The sequence below is a fragment of the Aquarana catesbeiana genome, linkage group LG03 (genome assembly GCF_042186555.1).
Source record: "Aquarana catesbeiana isolate 2022-GZ linkage group LG03, ASM4218655v1, whole genome shotgun sequence".
Lineage (NCBI taxonomy): Eukaryota > Metazoa > Chordata > Amphibia > Anura > Ranidae > Aquarana > Aquarana catesbeiana.
Genome location: NC_133326.1, coordinates 512,230,570 through 512,251,433, shown reverse-complemented (window position 1 = coordinate 512,251,433; position 20,864 = coordinate 512,230,570). Strand labels below are relative to the sequence as shown.

The window sequence follows — 20,864 nt, the reverse complement described above, 5'->3', positions numbered from 1 at the left end:
CAGGTACTCTTTTTTGAAAAAATTGGGGTCTATTAGACCCTAGATCTCTCCTCTGCCCTCAAAGCATCTGACCACACCAAGATCGGTGTGATAAAATGCTTCCCCAATTTCCCAATGGCGCTATTTACATCCGGCGAAATCTAAGTCATAAAATGCTCGTAGCTTCCGGTTTCTTAGGCCATAGAGATGTTTGGAGCCACTCTTGTCTCTGATCAGCTCTATGGTCAGCTGGCTGAATCACCGGCTGCATTCTCAGGTTCCCTGTTGAGACAGGAGAGCCAGAGAAAAAACACGGAAGACGGTGGGGGGGGGGGGGGGCCATTCCCTCCCACGGCTTGTAAAGGCAGTCTAGAGGCTAATTAGCCGCTAGGATTGCTTTTACATGAAAGCCTACCGCTGGCTGAAAAGAATGATACCAAGATGATACCTAAACCTGCAGGCATCATTCTGGTATAACCACTCAAAGTTGTGAATGGCGTACCTGAAGACAAAAAAATGGTTAACAATAAAGCACAGTAAACAATAAAGTATAAATAATTACATACCTGAAAAACAAACATGATAAAACATAATAACAATAACAATAACAATAAAACACTGCAGAATAGAATACAGTAAAAAAAGAGCAGAACAATAGAGAGAGAGAATAGAGAGAGAGAGAACAATAAAACGACAACTATTTTTTTTTATTTTATATATATATTTTTTTTTTTTTACACTTTTTTTGTAACTAACTTTTATAACTGTAACCGGTTCCAGGTTCGGGTCTCTCAAAATGCGATGGCATCTTGGGAGACCCTGTGAAAGTGTGCCTAGTCTGTGCAATGCTGTACCCTACGCTAATACTCAACTAGTGTATGGTAGCGTTCAAAACATTCACCAATGCAAAGACCAGGATTGTCAGGACAGGAGGGACAATAATAGCGGGTGTCACGCCTATATCCGCGTTTGCTGCAGACACAACATCTTTTTGGGGGGGGTTCGTTGGGTAGGGGTACTCGGGAGCACATAAAAATGCCTCTCATGCAGCCGACTGCATTTCGTTGGGGGATGTGAATGGGGGAAGTACGGGCGCTGCAGAAGTGGTGGGTTCCCAATTAGGATTGGCGAATGCAGCAGGAAGGGCACTATGGGCACGACGGGCCTGTGTTTGTCTTCTTGGTGGCAGCGGGACACTACTTGTGCTTGTCACCTCACCAGCTTGAACTGCACTTATGGGACTCGCCACGTCACCAAGTGTTACTGCAGTGCTGGTTTGACTACGACCGGGGTGTACTAGGCCGCTGGTGCTTGCCAGTTCAATAAAAAGCTTCCAAAAAAACTGTTAGCGATCGCAGGGATCAGGCCTGACTCTGCGAACGCTGCAGTTATGCGTTTAGTGTTTTGTAAGTGACAGTGATCGATCGATACTGCACTTGGGTGGGCTGGACTGGGCCGGGCGGAGGGGCAAAACGCAGGTGCTAGCAGGTATCTGGGTTGATCCCGCTAACACTGCGTTTTTGGGAACCCTAAACTGCTGGGGACGCTAGTATAGATCTGATCGGATCAGATATTGATCCGTTCAGATACTATACCACTAAAGGAGGCGTATGCTGCGTGCGTGGGTGTTAGCGGTACTGGCGCTAACCTGACGCTGCCTGGTGCTTGCTTGCCAGTTCACCAAAATGCTACCAAAAAAACTGTTAGCGATCGCAGGGATCAGGCCTGACTCTGCGAACGCTGCAGTTATGCGTTTAGTGTTTTGTAAGTGACAGTGATCGATCGATACTGCACTTGGGTGGGCTGGGCGGAGGGGCAAAACGCAGGTGCTAGCGGGTATCTGGGCTGATCCCGCTAACACTGTGTTTTTGGGAACCCTAAACTGCTGGGGACGCTAGTATAGATCTGATCAGATCAGATATTGATCCGATCAGATACTATACCACTAAGGGAGGCGCATGCTGCGTGCGTGGGTGTTAGCGGTACTGGCGCTAATCTGACGCTGCCTGGGGCGACGCATATCACCGCCGGGCGATCAGGGGGCTAAACCTTTATTAGGTAATAAACGACGGGTGCCCTGACACTATAAAAAATAAACGAACTAACCTGCGTCACCCGTAACGGTTATACGGTGATCAGTGGTGAAAGGGTTAACTAGGGGGCAATCAAGGGGTTAAAACATTTATTAGGTAGTATATGGGGGTCCCTGTCACTATAAAACGCTGACGGCGAACCTAAATATTTACCTCACTAACTAGCGTCACCAGCGACACTAATACAGCGATCAGAAAAAATGATCGCTTAGCAACACTGGTGACAGGGGGTGATCAAGGGGTTAAAACTTTATTAGGGGGGGTTAGGGGGGTACCCTAGACCTAAAGGGGGGTAATACTCACTGTCCCAACACTGTAACTGTCACAAACTGACACTATGCAGTAATCAGAAAAAAAAAAAAAAAAAAAAAAAAAAAAAAAAAAAAACCTGCTGGTGTCAGTTTGTGACAGGGGGGGGGGGTGATTGGGGGGGGGGAATCGGGGTGTTTTGTATGCCTGGCATGTTCTACTGTGTGTGTAGTGTGTTGTGCACTCACATTGATGTCTTCTCCCCTCGGCGCTGGAACGGAAACTACCGAGCCGAGGGGAGATGACATCATTTCCTTTGCTGCTGTTTAGCATACAGCAGCAAAGGAGTGTTCCCATTGGCCGGCGGCGATCGCGAGGGGGGGGCCACGAACGGATGGCCTCCCGCTCATCTCGGATCGCCGGGGAACAGAACGGGACCGCTTCGGGCACCGGGGGGGGGTCCGATCGGACCCCCCACCCGCGAGAGGCAAATCACGTACATGTACGTGATTTTGCCTGCCCGTGCCGCCTTGCCGACGTAAATCGGCGTTAGGCGGTCCTTAAGTGGTTAACTGACAATTGCGCAGTTGTGCGACGTGGCTCCCAAACAAAATTTATGTCCTTTTTTTCCACAAATAGAGCTTTCTTTTGGTGGTATTTGATCGCCTCTGCGATTTTTTTTTTTGCACTATAAACAAAATAAGAGCGTCAATTTAAAAAAAAAACGCATTATTTTTTTACATTTTGCTATAATAAATATCCCCCAAAAATACATAAAAAAAATTTTTTTTCCTCAGTTTAGGCCGATCGTATTCTTCTACATATTTTTGGTAAAAAAAAAAAAAACGCAATAAGCATTTATTGATTGGTTTGCGCAAAAGGTTATGGCGGACATTTTTGGGACCATTGTCATTTATACAGTGATCAAAAATGCACTGATTACTGTGTAAATGACACTGGCAGTAAAGGGGTTACGTGTGTCCTAGGGCAGTGATTACTAACTGTAGGGGGATGGGCTAGCAGTGTCATTACTCTGATCACTGCTCCCGATAACAGGGAGCAGTGATCAGTGACACTTGTCACTAGGCAGAACGGGGAGATGCTGTTTACATCAGCCTCTCCCCGTTCGTCCTCTCCGTAAGGCGATCGCGGGTATCCCCGGGGTGATCGAGTCCGCGGGACCCACGACCCGACTCACGGAGCTCCCGGCCGGCGGCAGACGCAATGGCACGGCGGGGAATTCAAAAGGACGTACCTGTAAGTCCATTTGCCCAGCCGTGCCATTCTGCCAACTTACATCGGCGTGCGCCGGTCGGGAACCGGATATTGCAAAGGTGATCAAATGCCATCAAAAGAAAGCTCTATTTGTGGGGAAAAAAAAAGGGACACAAATTTCGTTTGTGTACAGCATTGCACGACCGCGCAATTACCAGTTAAAGCACTGCAGTGCCAAAGTGTAAAAAGTGTTCTGGTCAGGAAGGGGGTAAATCCTTCCGGGGCTGAAGTGGTTAATAACTGAGGCAAAAGCATGTGTATATATAAATGTAACCAATGTGAACCAAGAGTTCAAAGAATAGAGTAAAAAATGTATACATGTATGTCTAGGAACACTGTTTAGAAGAACCACTTTCAATGAATCTACCCTGATCTCCAATTCTTTTTCATAAGGGACTCTTTTTAAAGAAGGGCACAGGTACAGGTCAGACCATATATCACATACTCAAGTGATAAATTGGTTTATCAGCTGGAAATGTACTGAACTGTCCATAAATCTCTTGTCGGTGCTGGAAAGTAAGGCATTTAGGTTTTTTAATTTAAAGCGGAGTCGGAGTTCCACCCATTTAAAAGTGTAGCTGCTGACTTAATAAATCAGACACTTACCTGTCCCACGGTCCAGCAATGCGGGCTCATGAAGCCTCGCTCCTCTCCTATCTCGCTCCATAGTTGCTGACCACTTTCACGGAGCCGGGCTGCAGGCCCTCCCTCCTCCCATGGTTCCCGGCTGTCCCGTGCTTACCGGCGCCTGGTAACACATCTGCCGGTGGGGAGAGACACTGCAGTGAGACCAAGGCAAATCCATGCCTCAATCTCACCTGCAGACAATGCAACCGGAAGTGATGTCACTTCTGGTTTCATATGCACTCTTTCCTGGCCAGCACAGCCAGGAGACACATCTAACCAAGCAGATCTGTGCTTGGTTAGATGGTGTGAAGGGCAGGGGAGACATTGGGCTCCATTAGACGCCTAATGTCTCTAAAATGTGTGTGTGTGTGTGTGTGTGTGTGTGTGTGTGTGTGTGTGTGTGTGTATATATATATATTTTTTTTTTTTTAATTAAAAAAAGAAAAAGTAAACCGCAGTCGCCCCACATGTGACATATCGCCATGAACGTCACAGTGAGCTTCAGGCCATTTTACATTGCGATTTTCTTTCACGTGTTTGAGTCGTTTTTAATCTACCTTTTTAATAAAATACATCTAAGGATAATTGCACAAAGTTGGTGCGCTCTCTTTCCATTTCTCTTTTGACTACTAGGATACCCCTATCCTTGAGGACAGCAAGGCCTGAGGCATTGTCCACTATGAACTTTAGTACACCTGGATAATACACTTCTGCGCAAGAACATAACATCAAGCTGAACATTTTGTATTGCACAAAATGTAAGCTCTTATGATTTAACCTTTGTCAGTTCCACAGAACCTGGGGACAGCAATGTGCAAATTTGAAGGATCCTGGAGTTGAGCTTTTAACACCATCAATGTTATTCGAGAAAAAACAGAGAACAGTGTAGACAAACTTTCAGCAGGACCAGTAAAGTAGCTAAAGGAAGATGTGTTTATTTTCAAACAATATAATACATAGCTACACAGACAGATGTCTGACAGACAAAGATCTATATACTACATCTTGTATCTTTAAAACAAAAAGGGGGAAATCCCTCCATAAAAGATATTTCCACAGAATATCCAACATTTTTTTTTACTGAATAATAAAGAGAAGATGAATTCCCCAGACATTTCTGTTTATCAGCAAATATAATTCACCATGCAGCTGGACGGTCATGATTTTATTAAAATCATATTTAAAATTTTATGAAAATATCAAAATGTTTGGGCTCTGCAACTTGGGCAGTACCTAAAGTTGAACTCCAGGTATGGATTTTACTGCATAGTTACATTGGTCCAGCTTGAACTAATGTATGAATGCATGTGTCATACCTGTAGGGCTGCTGTGGAATCAGAGAATCACTGTGGTATGTAGTAGTCACCGCCATCTTCCGGGTCCTGTGCCAAGCAGCTGCCCTTGTGCATAGTAACCACAGTAGAAGGGGAGGGGCGGTCACTTGCTTGGCATTGGTGCAATTGACAAAAAAAAAAAAAAAAACCCTTGATTTTTTTTCAATTAAAAAAATGCATCCATTCACAAATCCATGTGAATGGATGACATGGCTGTACAGACAGACTCAAGCACTGCAGCACTAAATATGGTCTAAAAGGTGTGCTAGACCTTTAACTGTAGTCTGTAGTATTGTGTGAAAGGAATCAATGCCAATGACTGACACAGCTTTTCAAACTAGCAGCAGATAAAATGGACACATAATAAAAAGACAAGGTTATTTAGAGACTCAGTCTGCACATTACATACTATTTTAAGAAAAGCCCACAGCCGGGATAAAAAAAAAAAAAAACAAAAAAAAAACACACACATGACTCCGATAACCGGCCAGGTCTGCCTACACAAAAAATGTTGGAAAGTAGACATCAAGTGAAGTTCAGCGAGAGACATCAAGCGCCACCTGCTGGCTAAAAAAGAGAATACAACCATTAATTTGTCATTTTTGTAATTAGTTGAGGGAAAAATAAAAAATGTGGTTATTACTAGTTGGAATACATTAATGTGGATAATGAGAATTCTTACAAAGCACATGTAGAAAATCAGAACCTCTGCCAGGTTTTATGTTGCAGTCTGTGTCCCTGCAGAGGTCTATAAATCAGGCTAAATAATATAACATTTGAAAACATGACTCCTCACTTTCTATTCCAGTGCCAGGGTGATAAAGTATTTCCATTATTACTGCACAATGGTCTGCGTCATCCACTTAAATCATAAAAAGCACAAAGTCCATCAGCACAAAGAATCTGTATGCTACAATTCTCGGTGAAGAGATCTGAGATAGATTACTATACCACAACCCTGTCACATTACCTCTATTGATGAGTGAGAGTAAGGGACTTGTCATGCAGCAAAGCCCTTATACAAACCACAAATGGGAAAATTGCTCTTAAAATGGGATTCTCTGCATCTTTGTGTAGAATGTCATTGTGCAAGCATGCATGCACTGATAGGGATTCCAAAGTATGTATGTCTCTGAGATGCATAGCCCTCAAAAAGATGGATAAAGAGGGTTTAAAAATGGAGAATCCTTTACTAGACCATCTTTTTGATGAAAGGGGAAAACCTCTTTAATTATTAAAATACTTACAACAGATAGCTTATTAAATATAAATTACAAGCTTGATTCAACTTTTTTTTAAAAGCAAACAAGCATTTATAAACATAGAAGCTGGATATTTATACAAAGGATCCAAACCATTGGACATTACACTGAATTACATTACATATTAGATGCATTTTTGTAGGCTGGTCCTTGCTGGCAGCAAGACCCAGAGATATGAGAATATTAATTGCACTCGTGTGCATGAGCCCTTAAAGAATAAAAATTACTAGAATAAAAAAAAAAAAAAAAAAAAAAAAAAAAACACTCTACCTTGTTAGTTAAGTCTGTGGGTAGAGGAACGAGGTATAAAACACCTAATTCCTCACTCTTGCAGGCTTCAGGCACTCACCTCTTGATGCTCTGGATTGCGGGCAGCTTGCCATGCTCACGTACAAATGTAGGACAGAACCAGCAAAGGCAGGTTCGTTCCAAGGCTAAACACAGTGGCTTTTGACATTTACTTCAGTAGTGAGACACTAGAACACCAAGATCTGCTCAAAAGCAAAAGCCATTAGAGAAAAAAAAAAAAAAAAAAAACCCACAGGATGTCTGGGCCCCTATTGGATTCTGCATAGCACAGATTTGGAAGTCCAGCTGCCAGGCAGTGACACTTTTTAGTGGTCTTGTGGGAGGGTGGAGACACATGGGAGTGCATGGAAATTCCAAAACTGAAATCCTTGAGGGATAAACAAAGCCAGTGTGCAGTTCAACTCACCAGTGCACACATGAGCTGGCCTTAAGGCCCCTTCCACACGGGGCGGGCTCCGCTGGAGTCTACCTGCTCAGCAGGGAATCGGTTCTCTGATCCCCACTGAGCTGATGGATGGCTGGTCCGTGTCGGCTCCGCTTATGCAGATGGGACGCACGCACACACACACACACACACACACACACACACACACACACACACACACACACACACACACACACACACACACACACACACACACACACACACACGCTCTCCTCTATGCAGTTGGATGGAAACAGACCGCCTGTCATTTTACACCCGACTGTCATCCGATCCAATCCACCAGATGGATGGGGAACAGATCCCCATCTGTCCGTTCTTAGCGGATAGGATCTGATTGGATGTCGGCGGTTATAAACTAACGTATGTCCATTTACACCCGCCGCTCCATAGAGGAGACTTGAGGGTTCGATCAGGTCCGCCTGAAAAACGGACAGATGGACCCGATCGGTCCCACTAGTGTGAATGGGACCTTAAGTGCAACTCCAACCAAAAGTTATTATTTACATTTTTTTAAATTTAGCATTCATTTAAAAATAGCCTTAGCCCGCCCCCCACCCCCCGTCACCCCGAAAAAAAAAAAAAAGTAATCCTAAAGCTGTACTCTGTGATAAGCAGATATTGTCTAAACACAGGAGTCGTGCATTTTTACTTAGAACGCGGGGTGCTTTGTGTATTTATTCCAGATATGTGCAGTAACTGGGTATGAAACCACCTCTGTGCAGGAGCTTCCAGTAATAAAGACCGGTCACAGCTGTCCTGGTGTGGGGTAGCTGGTCTCCTTCCCCTCCTATAGTTTTTCTGCAGGTAGCGAGCAGGGGGTGGAGCCTGCTGGGTTCCCCCCACAGCTCTTCTGCCCACACAGCACAGTGATGAGGTCACTGCTACTTTTACAACGTGACATCTGGGTTTGCAAATGCATTTAGTACACACAAAGTAAATTTGTATTCTTCATAGCTATTGAGGAATTGAATAATCTCTCTATTTTATATATATATATATGAGAGAGAGTGAGAGAGAGAGCGTGAGAGAGAGAGCGTGAGAGAGAGAGCGTGAGAGAGAGAGCGTGAGAGAGAGAGCGTGAGAGAGAGAGCGTGAGAGAGAGAGCGTGAGAGAGAGAGCGTGAGAGAGAGAGCGTGAGAGAGAGAGCGTGAGAGAGAGAGCGTGAGAGAGAGAGCGTGAGAGCGAGAGAGCGTGAGAGAGAGAGCGTGAGAGAGAGAGCGTGAGAGCGAGAGAGCGTGAGAGCGAGAGAGCGTGAGAGCGAGAGAGCGTGAGAGCGAGAGAGCGTGAGAGAGAGCGAGATAGTTCCTGGAGTTCAGCTTTAAAAGGGACCCTTTTAATATTGAATTCAAAGTAAAGTAAAAGCAACCTGTAAAAGGAGACCATTGCCTTTCTGGCGGCTCGTATCTCAAAAATGCACTACGTTACAGATCTCCTTTGAACCCATATAACTATAGCAACACCAAATTAGAACTCCAGTCAAAAGGTGTATTTTTTTTTACCTGGCTTTAAAATAGAGGAAAAATGAGGGTTAGCACATCTGTCAAGTTTTTATTGCCATCTAAGTATCAAGATAAGCGATTTACCCGCACTTCCTGGAACGGGGGGTGGGGGGGGAAATCACCAGGTCAGAAGAAGGGCAGGTCTTTCCAAAGAGGAAAAAACTAATAGAAATTAAAGTTCTAAACTGCCCCTAGCTTTATCCAAAAAAAAAAAAAAAAAAAGTACAGTTCAAACTGTGAAAGTGCCTCCGTTAAAAAAGAAAACTATCTAATATAACCACATAATAGGATTTAAAATATAACTGTGGAAATATCTTGGGGGAGAAATGCTAAAACGCAGTTGAAAAAAATTAAAATAAATACAAAGTCTACAGAGACTGTCACTTATTGCTAAGAATTTGAGATCTTGATCAGGGAGAGTGGATTACATTGGTGGCAGCATGTCGTGACCTAGCGACATAGCATGTATAGCAAACTGCAACAGAAAACCACCAACACAGATCAGTTTATAAAAGCTAGTCCAATAAAAAGTGATCAGAGATGGTTTATGAGTGACGGGGTACTACAATACCCTGTACCACACTGTGAAAGTTGACTCAAGTGTAAACATAAAGCTGTGTTAATAGTGTTGCCGAGAAGGGTCAGATAAATAAAACCTAAAAGATCCCACCTTTCCCGGAGAAAATGCTGCTCCAGTTTCCTCCAATAGGCCTCACACATGTCTATGTATAAGGCCTTGTGATCTAGAGAAAGGACAGATTACCTTGTCTAGCCTTATGCAGAGATGAAATGCCTAGTTTTTTTTACAGCTATTTTTTATCCACCTCAGCAAGCCGCTAGCATTGTTTTTAGTTAACATTTGACCATGGATCTGCTTTGAAGGGAAAAAACAGCTATATAAGAGCAATGTATACAGAAATATTTACCAAAGCTAAAAGGCAAGTCTCCAATGGCTTTGATCAAGCCTTTTTAGCTCCCTTCATCTGCAGGGTTTATACAGATCTTGCTGGAGTCGCCGACTCAATTTAAATAAGCTGCTAGTAAGCTTTTGTACACTTGCAGCTGGTTGAAAAACAGCTAGATGCCTACCTAAAAGGCCAAGTTCACCATTCCCAAAATGCAGTCAAGGGGCACCAGAACTCAAACCATTGGGACCCTCACTACCAGCTGTTAAGGAATGAAAACCAATGGTTTTCACGTCCTAGCAACAAGGCATGACATGGGGATTGCCGACTGAGTTTTTCAGCCGAGCTTCTGGGGAGACCAAATGGCCTACAGGTATGACAATAAAATATATTAGATATTTTATACAGCTGCATGTTTTTTTCCTACCCACTAGAGCCCCCTGACTGTATAGGATATTTTCTGGAAAAGGTGAAATGTAGATTTTCTGCAATTATAACTGATGGCAAGCCATTTTAAAAAAGGAACTGGTCTGTGCTGTGATATTTCTGCCGACATCATATTGGGAAGGTTAACCATCTGTTTGCGTATGGCAAGTCCAAGGCAGTATGCATGAATGGCACAGGTCTGTAATAAGTAAAGAAAAGTTTTTCCATGCAGAGCGCAGTGCTGCAAGCGCACTGTCTGTACGTAAAGACCATCAGCCCGCCCGCTGATGAGAAGATGATATGGCACAAGTTGTGGCCATGACCACACATGATTTCTATTTACACGTTCATTGGTTTTCGGTAAAAAGCTGGTCAAAGTCCTGTAGTCTCTGTGGCTATGCATCCAGCTGTTTGCTGCTTTCCGACTTCTGGTCCAGGCGGCTTCGATTGTTCTTTACCATGTAGATAAAATAGGCCAGTGTTTCCTTCTCATTCACAGGAATGTTTCGGAAATGCCGGCTCACAGTCTGTATGTGAGGGAACATAAAAAAGGGAAGGTAAATAAAATATTATGTTGCTTGAATAAACTTCCTAGCACTGAAAATAGAATAAAGATTCACAAAATGCATTTTAGATTTTTTCATAGTTTAGTTACAGTTAGCTAGACAGACACCATTGTTTTTTTTCTAAAAGAGTAACATTCAAGATATTAGCAAATCCGTCCTTTACGGGTAACATTTGGCAACAAGTGGTTACTACTATGGTAATAGTAATGTTCAAAATGTTCCGTTATCTGGGCAGCAGCTTGTTGTCTTTATACCCATATACAGGCATTTTGACCTCATCATATAACATGCATAGAAAACAATCCCAACAAAGGGTTAGTATCAGGTCAATGAACTAGGCAATGCTTGCTGATCTGCAGCGATAACCCAGCACCATGTGCTTTCCTCAATGGAGGATCTGAACCAGCATTATCCAGAACAAAACTTGGAATTTTCAATTGCATTTGCTAAAACTTAGCAATATAATGTAGAAGACATGTAGGGGCATATATTTTATTTCTGTGGTGTAACACGTGTTGATGGTCAGTAAGTCAATAGTTGCCAAAATTGAAGCTGGAAAAAAGGAGGTGAGGTGTGGAAAGGACTCCTCGGTGGAAATAATGCACAGCAACAGTATCGTATTATAACCGATTTGGCTGTCACTGTACAACCTGAAATTTTACCCTCACACAAAGTTTGACACAATGATGGAACATCTTTCAAATCTGCATGCAGCTAAAACATGTCACTGTAAGACTACCTTCACACTGAGGCGTTTTTTCAGGCACTAAAAGGGCTAAAAATAGTGCCTGTAAAGCACCTGAAAAACGCCTCCCCTACAGCCGAGTGCTTTCACACTGGAGCGGTGTGCTTGCAGAATGTTAGATGAATACACCGCTTCTCCACTGTCCCTGCCATTGGAATCAATGGGCACCTCTGCTGAAGCGCTCCCGGGCTTTGTGAGCGCCATTAACCCTTTATTCGCCCGCTAGCGGGGGTTAAAAGCACCACTAAAATTTGAGGGAGGCGCTTCACCACCAAGAATCGCGCTATAAAACAAAATAATTGATAAATGGTATGATCACACACTAACCAATCTGATGAACGATCGATACCAAGATTGATAAAAGTGAACAAAAGTGTGCAAATTGAAAGTACTGGATATAAGATTAACCACCTAATGGTGTAAAAGTGTCACGCCAACGTAACAATGACAATATAATAAAAAGTTCATAGTAATTGACCACAAAGAAATGATACCAGAGAGGCCAAAACATTAACCCCTTTAAAATGTTTTGGCCTCTCTGGTATCATTTCTTTGTGGTCAATTACTATGAATTTTTTTATTGATTATACTGTCATTGTTACGTTAGCGTGACACTTTTACACCATTAGGTGGGATATCTTATATCCAGTACTTTCAATTTGCACACTTTTGTTCACTTTTATCAATCTTGGTATCGATCGTTCATCAGATTGGTTAGTGTATGATCATACCATTTATCAATTATTTTGTTTTATAGCGCGATTCTAGGTTTTCCAATTTTTGTACACTGTGTTTATGTTATTCAGGAGAGTCGCTGCTGGTTTTGCATTCACTCATTGATCAATTTGTATGGGTTATAGGTTTATTTTTTATCATAGCGCAATTTGTTTTTTCTTGCTTTACCACCAAGGCCCCCCGGCCCAGAGTCAAAGTAGTCTAAGTGTACAGTTGTGATGGAGTGCGAGCTCCAATACTAAAAACTGTACCCAGAGTCAAACACTTTAACGGCTTCAATAACGGGCACTTTCAACCCCTTCCTACCCAGGCCACTTTTAAGCTATCAGTGCGGTCACACTTTGAATGACAATTGCGTCATCATGGAACACTCTACCCATATGAGATTTGTATAATTTTATTTTTAGACAGAGCTTTCTTTTGGTGGCATCTAATCACCACTGTTTAGGTTTTGCTAAATGGAAAAAAAAAAAAAAATAATAATATGCGCAAATAAGTAACGTTTCTCCTTCACTGATGTGTGCTGAGGAGGCTGCACTGATGGGTGCTGATGAGGCAGCAATAATAGGCAGCGTGGATGATCAGGGCACTGATGATCGGGGGGGGGGGGGAACGACACGCCCTCCCAGAAATGGACAACCGCGCTGTAGCTGTCTTTTGGCTAAAGTGTGTTCAGGAAGTGGTCAATTTTTAAACATCAGGTTCAAGGTCAAAGCAGTCAGACATTACTGGCTTCCAAGACCGCAAATAATTGTGAATGCTTATGGATCGCAAACATATGCTCTCAAACTGCCACTTGTATGAACATTCATTCCAATCTCCTCAGGGCAGGAACGACAATTCGTACACTTTTCCACAAGTGTGTACCAGCGGTTGAAGCCTTTGCAACAGCTGAGACAAAGTAAAACAGATGGGACTTTGCATTGCTAGGTTTGTTAATGACGTGTCCAACGTATAATTTACACTATGCCATCCATTACACACAGACTTTTTTTTTATATAAAAGTGTACGGGAACGGAAATTAGGTGCAGAGAATAGGTATATGTAGATCATCTATTAAAGTCAAATCCCATGGAAATACCCAAGTACACAGTCCAAATAAATAAATGATTATGGTTTACTGTTGAATCTGTGATTATTAATATGTGTATGTATGGCCTGCACTGGGAGTCAGAAATGGACTAACAAGTGGCAACCTCTTCAATCTCTAACTAGCCTTTGCAGTAGGGTGCACATGGAAGGACAACGCACATCACAAACAAAAAAAAAAAAAAAAATCCTTGCACATTTACCAGCTAGCCTGTCAAAAAAAAAAAAAACCACACAAACAACAACCCCAAAATTGTCCCGTTCTAACAAATCAGGCTAAAACCAGAGGGTTTAATTTGCTTGCTTTTGAAATCAGAAATGTACCTCTGCCAGTTGTGCCTTGTTGAGCCCAGGACGAGTCTGTAGCTTGTAATGCCTCTTGTATCTGCGCAGTGTGTTCACTTGCAGCTGAAAAAGATCAACCTACAGAGAGATAGAGGGTCTAATTAACACTTTTATAAGAACAAATGAAAATCAAGCAACTCATTTGACATAAGAAATGTCTGACCCTAGCCACCAAAAGTAAAGCTTTGGTTTGACAATATGAACTCCAGGAAAGGCTCATATTCATAGGCTACGCAGCCACCTTCAGCTTATTGGACATTGGCCAAAAAAAGACAAAAACAAAAAAACACACACACACACTGATGTCCAGTCATAATCCCTCCCAGCCCAGCTAAACCTTCGTTTTGAATGAGGAACACAAGTAAGACGAGAAAGATCTGTGTTGTGTGATGTGCTCTAAGAAAAGGATTTTTATAAGTAATCCAAAAAAGCAAATTTCTTCATTTTACATCACGATACACAGAGGAGTTAAGATTTATGGGCACAGAACGAGTTCGCTGCTTGTAGGAGAGAGGTTTGCTCTGCATTGTTTTTATGTGAGTACATCTACTTAAAGATTTTTAATAACGCATTACCTGGTTAATACATACTTCACTATCAAGTACCTTTGTCCTGCATATTCCTGTACATACATACCTGAGATGTGGAGGCTGAGCTAGGATCCGCGCTGGTCCAGGACCCCTGATAGGACCATAGCCACTTGTAATCAGCGGCCATTAGGATAACCCAACACCGGCAAGCGTGGATATAGGGACGCGATTGAGGCTCAGGACCTGGCGTTTTAGCTACAATTCATGCGGTTGACCTAGCACCGCTAGGTAAGGGGCCACTGCTTACATTAGTGTTTTATGCACGAAGAGGACACTGAGTGAATTGCATCCCAGACACCCCACTGTTTTGTTGAATACACCAGAACTTGCTTTTGCACCTTCAATGACTTTTACACTGGCACTTTAAGTTTGCTGCACTTACTGGCATGTCATTGGCCATTTGTTTCGCAGGCCAGCACAATATATTTTATATCACTATTATTGGGACATTTATTTATATTATTTATTATATTATTTATTATCCATATTGCGTTGGATTGATGTGTTTTATTTGCGATATCTAGATCACCTTTAAGCACTGGCACTTTGTACGTTTTGCACCATTTATAAGGATATGTTTTTGATGGTTATTTCTGATTTATTCTATGTATTTTTATTTAGAATTATTCACATGAAGTAGTGTTTGTCCCTTTGTGCACCAACACATGATTATCTAGATTTATATGTTTTTAGTGTCAACACTTATTTATGCGATTTAACATGCAATTTTTTTGTCATTTAGTATATACCAATTGAAAAGGATTTTTTATGCACTTTTTTTCCACATACACATGATGCTGATTATTAAGACTTGAATGTTTTTTAGTGTCAACACTTATTTATGCGATTTTATGTCATTTTATTAATTGACCACAGACAGAGATTTACAGCTTTCTTCTGGTTAGCGCAGCACCTCCCCCCCTATACCTCAGTTTGATTTTGGGCTTATGTCTGACCCTTGCTTCGGTGCAAGCAGCTGCCCAGTCGCATACGTGCGTTTTTACTGTTTTTCTTTTCTTTTTCCAATTGGGTAGCGCAGGAATATTCTTATTACATTTAAGATTTATGACTAATTCGGATGTGGTGAACACAAGGGATGGGCAAAACAGGGCCAAAATGCCCAAAACCAGAACCAGAGGGAAGCCCAACTACAAAGCTGCCTGTAGGAGCTTTTGCCTAAAGCTGGTGTCTGCAGTGGCACAAACAGCTATCTGTTAGAAGTTTATAAATGTGTAAAGAGAAGACCAGAAAAGGAGAAACCTTGCTCTCATGATACCATAGGCCTGAGAAACGAACTGACAAATGCACCTAGAAATAGTGAATTGAGAAGCAGCCTGAGCCTTATGAGGACCATCGGCCAAAATAAACAGAGAATCAGATTGTCAAAGTAAAGCTGTTGACTTCAGATAAACTCGAACAGCCCGAACGTGAAAAAAGTGAAGAAACTTTACCTTCGAATTGGGACACAACATAAAGCCCTGGGTTACATGGAACGAAAAAAAAAAAAAAAAAAAAAAAGAGAAGGAGGACCGAGGCCTTAACCAGTTGCCGACCGCCGCACGACGATGTACGTCGACAGAGCGGCATGGGCAGGCAAAAGGGCTTACCTGTACGTCCTTGCCTGCCCGCGGGGGGGGTCCGATCGGAGGTCGGCAAATCTCCCCCGGCGATCGGTGGTGAGGGGGAGGCCATCCATTCGTGGCCCCCCCTTCGCGATCGCTCCCAGCCAATGGGATCATTTCCCTGCCTCTGTATTGTACACAGAGGCAGAGGAAATGATGTCATCTCTCCTCGGCTCGGTATTTTCCGTTCCGGGCCGAGGAGAGAAGACTGTAATGTGAGTGCACCAACACACACACACACACACACACACACACACACACACAGTAGAACATGCCAGGCACACAAAACACCCCGGCTTTCATGTAAAAGCAATCCTAGCGGCTAATTAGCCTCTAGACTGCTTTTACAAGCAGTGGGAGAGAATGCCCCCCCCCCCCACCGTCTTCCGTGTTTTTCTCTGGCTCTCCTGTCTCAACAGGGAACCTGAGAATGCAGCCGGTGATTCAGCCAGCTGACCATAGAGCTGATCAGAGACCAGAGTGGCTCCAAACATCTCTATGGCCTAAGAAACCGGAAGCTACGAGCATTTTATGACTTAGATTTCGCCGGATGTAAATAGCGCCATTGGGAAATTGGGGAAGCATTTTATCACACCGATCTTGGTGTGGTCAGATGCTTTGAGGGCAGAGGAGAAATCTAGGGTCTAATAGACCCCAATTTTTTCAAAAAAAGAGTACCTGTCACTACCTATTGCTATCATAGGGGATATTTACATTCCCTGAGATAACAATAAAAATGATTAAAAAAAAAAAAAAAAAATGAAAGGAACAGTTTTAAAATAAGATAAAAAAGCAAAAAAAAAAAAATAAAGGAAGCACCCCTGTCCCCCCTGCTCTCGCGCTAAGGCGAACGCAAGCGTCGGTCTGGCGTCAAATGTAAACAGCAATTGCACCATGCATGTGAGGTATCACCGCGACGGTCAGATCGAGGGCAGTAATTTTAGCAGTAGACGACCTCTGTAAATCTAAAGTGGTAACCTGTAAAGGCTTTTAAAGGCTTTTAAAAATGTATTTATTTTGTTGCCACTGCACGTTTGTGCGCAATTGTAAAGCATGTCATGTTTGGTATCCATGTACTCGGCCTAAGATCATCTTTTTTATTTCATCAAACATTTGGGCAATATAGTGCGTTTTAGTGCATTAAAATGTAAAAAAGTGTGTTTTTTCCCCAAAAAATGCGTTTGAAAAATCGCTGCGCAAATACTGTGTGAAAAAAAAAATGAAACACCCACAATTTTTAATCTGTAGGGCATTTGCTTTAAAAAAAAATATATAATGTTTGGGGGTTCAAAGTAATTTTCTTGCAAAAAAAAAATTCTCATGTAATCAAAAAGTGTCAGAAAGGGCTTTGTCTTCAAGTGGTTAGAAGAGTGGGTGATGTGTGACATAAGCTTCTAAATGTTGTGCATAAAATGCCAGGACAGTTCAAACCCCCCCCAAATGACCCCATTTTGGAAAGTAGACACCCCAAGCTATTTGCTGAGAGGCATGTCGAGTCCATGGAATATTTTATATTGTGACACAAGTTGCGGGAAAGAGACAAATTTTTTTTTTTTTTTTTTTTTTTTTTGCACAAAGTTGTCACTAAATGATATATTGCTCAAACATGCCATGGGAATATGTGAAATTACACCCCAAAATACATTCTGTTGCTTCTCCTGAGTACGGGGATACCACATGTGTGAGACTTTTTGGGAGCCTAGCCGCGTACGGGACCCCGAAAACCAAGCACCGCCTTCAGGCTTTCTAAGGGCGTAAATTTTTGATTTCACTCTTCACTGCCTATCACAGTTTCGGAGGCCATGGAAAGCCCAGGTGGCACAAAACCCCCCCAAATGACCCCATTTTGGAAAGTAGACACCCAAAGCTATTTGCTGAGCGGTATAGTGAGTATTTTGCAGACCTCACTTTTTGTCACAAAGTTTTGAAAATTAAAAAAAGAAAAAAAAAAAAATTTTTTTTTTTTTGTCTTTCTTCATTTTCAAAAACAAATGAGAGCTGCAAAATACTCACCATGCCTCTCAGCAAATAGCTTTGTGCAAAAAAAAATAAAAAAATAGTCACTTTCCCGCAACTTGTGTCAAAATATAAAATATTCCATGGACTCAACATGCCTCTCAGCAAATAGCTTGGGGTGTCTGCTTTCCAAAATGGGGTCATTTGGGGGGGGGGGGGGGGGTTTGTGCCATCTGGGCATTTTATGGCCTTCAAAACTGTGATAGGTAGTGAGGAGTAAAATCAAAAATGTACGCCCTTAGAAATCCTGAAGGCAGTGATTGGTTTTCGGGCCCCGTACGCGGCTAGGCTCCCAAAAAGTCCCACACATGTGGTATCCCCATTCTCAGGAGAAGCAGCTGAATGTATTTTGGGGTGCAATTCCACATATGCCCATGGCCTGTGTGAGCAATATATCATTTAGTGACAACTTTTTGTAATTTTTTTTTTTTTTTTTGTCAATATTCAATCACTTGGGACAAAAAAAAAAATGAATATTCAATGGGCTCAACATGCCTCTCAGCAATTTCCTTGGGGTGTCTACTTTCCAAAATGGGGTCATTTGGGGGGGGTTTGTACTGCCCTGCCATTTTAGCACCTCAAGAAATGACATAGGCAGTCATAAATTAAAGGCTGTGTAAATTCCAGAAAATGTACCCTAGTTTGTAGGCGCTATAACTTTTGTGCAAACCAATAAATATACACTTATTGACATTTTTTTTTACCAAAGACATGTGGCCAAATACATTTTGGCCTAAATGTATGACTAAAATTGAGTTTATTGGATTTTTTTTAGAACAAAAAGTAGAAAATATCATTTTTCTTCAAAATTTTCGGTCTTTTTCCGTGTATAGCGCAAAAAATAAAAAACGGCAGAGGTGATCAAATACCATCAAAAGAAAGCTCTATTTGTGGGAAGAAAAGGACGCAAATTTCGTTTGGGTACAGCATTGCATGACCGTGCAATTAGCAGTTAAAGCGACGCAGTGCCAAATTGGAAAAAGTGCTCTGGTCAGGAAGGGGGTAAATCCTTCCGGGGCTGAAGTGGTTAAAGTGGATGTAAACCCGAATTTTTTTTTTTTTTTTTTTTTTATATCATACTGTAGAGTATAAGATTTCCTATCATTTGCGCCCATTCTTGCCACAAAGAGTTAATCTATCTCTTTGCAATCCTCTTATTGTTCAGTGAGAAAAATTTGACAAACTGATAAAAACTTTGTCAAATCCTCCCCCTTGCTGTGAGTGACAGCCTAAGACACAGGCATGATTTTTTTTTCCCACCCCCACTCCGTTCTTCAGCAGCTCTGCAAGGATTGGCTGTTCCACACCTCAGCATGATTTGCCATGCTGAAGTCATGTGGTTACTTTCCTGTCTTTTCACTGGATGTTAGAGATCATAGCAGAAGTTCAGTGTAAGAAATACACAGGAGAAAGTGCATATTGACAAGGGGAGTGTAGAGGTGGGCGGGGAGTCTACTGACATCACGACTCCACCCACCGAGCTCCAGACAACAGACCCGCCCACAGAATATGCAGTTTTTCGGGTCTCATAACAGACAGAGGGGAGACATTTGACATGTAACGATACATGCAGGAGGCATGTATATGCTTATAGATAACCCCTATGGCAGTAGTTTAGAAAGGATGACATTGGGTTTACATCCACTTTAACACCACCTTACCCTGGTGAAAAACAAGGAAGGATTCCTTGCAGGTAGGCGCAGCCAACTCAGACCCTACGAGCCAGAAACAGCCACTAAAATGGCAACTAAAGAGTGACAAGACAATACCTCAGTGAGGGTCAAAAGGAGGAGAAGACTGCATGACAGATAAGACCAAGTTGAGGTCCCACACAATGCATGAGACACTCTGCAGAAAAGCTTCAGGCTGGGTTCACACTGGTGCGACACGACAGCCGTCCTACTTTGGATCCGACTTTGCCCTGCGACATGAAGCCGGCATGTGTCCGACTTTCAATGAACGGGGATCCGACTTGGATCCCCGCCAATGCCGGCACTGTGTTTGGTATGAATCTTTAGGGGGGAACTCCGCGCCAAATTTTAAATAAAAAACCGGCATGGGTTCCCCCTCCAGAGGCATACCAGGCCCTTGGGTCTGGTATGGACCTTGAGGGGAACCCCCTACGCCGAAAAAGCGGCGTGGGGGGTCCCCCCAATCCATACCAGACCCTTATCCGAGCACGCAGCCCGGCCGGACAGGAATGGGGGTGGGGACGAGCGAGCGCCCCCCCCCCTCCTGAACCGTACCAGGCCGCATGCCCTCAACATGGGGGGTTGTTGCCTTGGGGGAGGGGGGCGCGCTGCGGCCCCCCCACCCCAAAGCACCTTGTCCCCATGTTGATGAGGACAAGGGCCTCTTCCCGACAACCCTGGCCGTTGGTTGTCGGGGTCTGCGGGCGGGGGGCTTATCGGAATCCGGGAGCCCCCTTTAATAAGGGAGCCCCCAGATCCCGGCCCCCCCACCCTATGTGAATGAGTATGGGGTACAGCGTACCCCTACCCATTCACCTAGGAAAAAAGTGTCAATTTAAAAAAAAACACTACACAGATTTTTAAAGCATTTTATTAGACAGCTCCGGGGGTCTTCTTCCGACTTCGGGGGTCTCTCCGGTTCTTCTCCACGCTCTCCGGATCTTCTGCCGGGCTCCTCCGCTCTCTTCTGCTCTTTTGCCGCTCTTTTGCTAAAGCGGAGGAGCCTGGTCTTCAATCTTCTGCCTTCTGCCCTCTTCTCCTGATGTTGACACGACGCTCTC

The 20,864-nt window shown here is 43.1% G+C and overlaps 1 protein-coding gene across 1 annotated transcript in view; it reads right to left on the bottom strand.

The window, feature by feature from the left end:
• Positions 1 to 5,138: 5,138 nt before the first annotated feature.
• Positions 5,139 to 20,864, bottom strand: part of SAP30L (SAP30 like) — a 53,078-nt gene continuing 37,352 nt past the window's right edge. Inside the window, exons 3-4 of the mRNA XM_073621150.1 lie at positions 13,864 to 13,962; positions 5,139 to 10,930 (exon numbers count right to left, since the gene is read on the bottom strand). Of these exons, the coding sequence (XP_073477251.1) occupies positions 10,799 to 10,930; positions 13,864 to 13,962 (231 nt within the window). The 3' untranslated portion in view covers positions 5,139 to 10,798. The remainder of the gene's footprint in view (positions 10,931 to 13,863; positions 13,963 to 20,864) is intronic.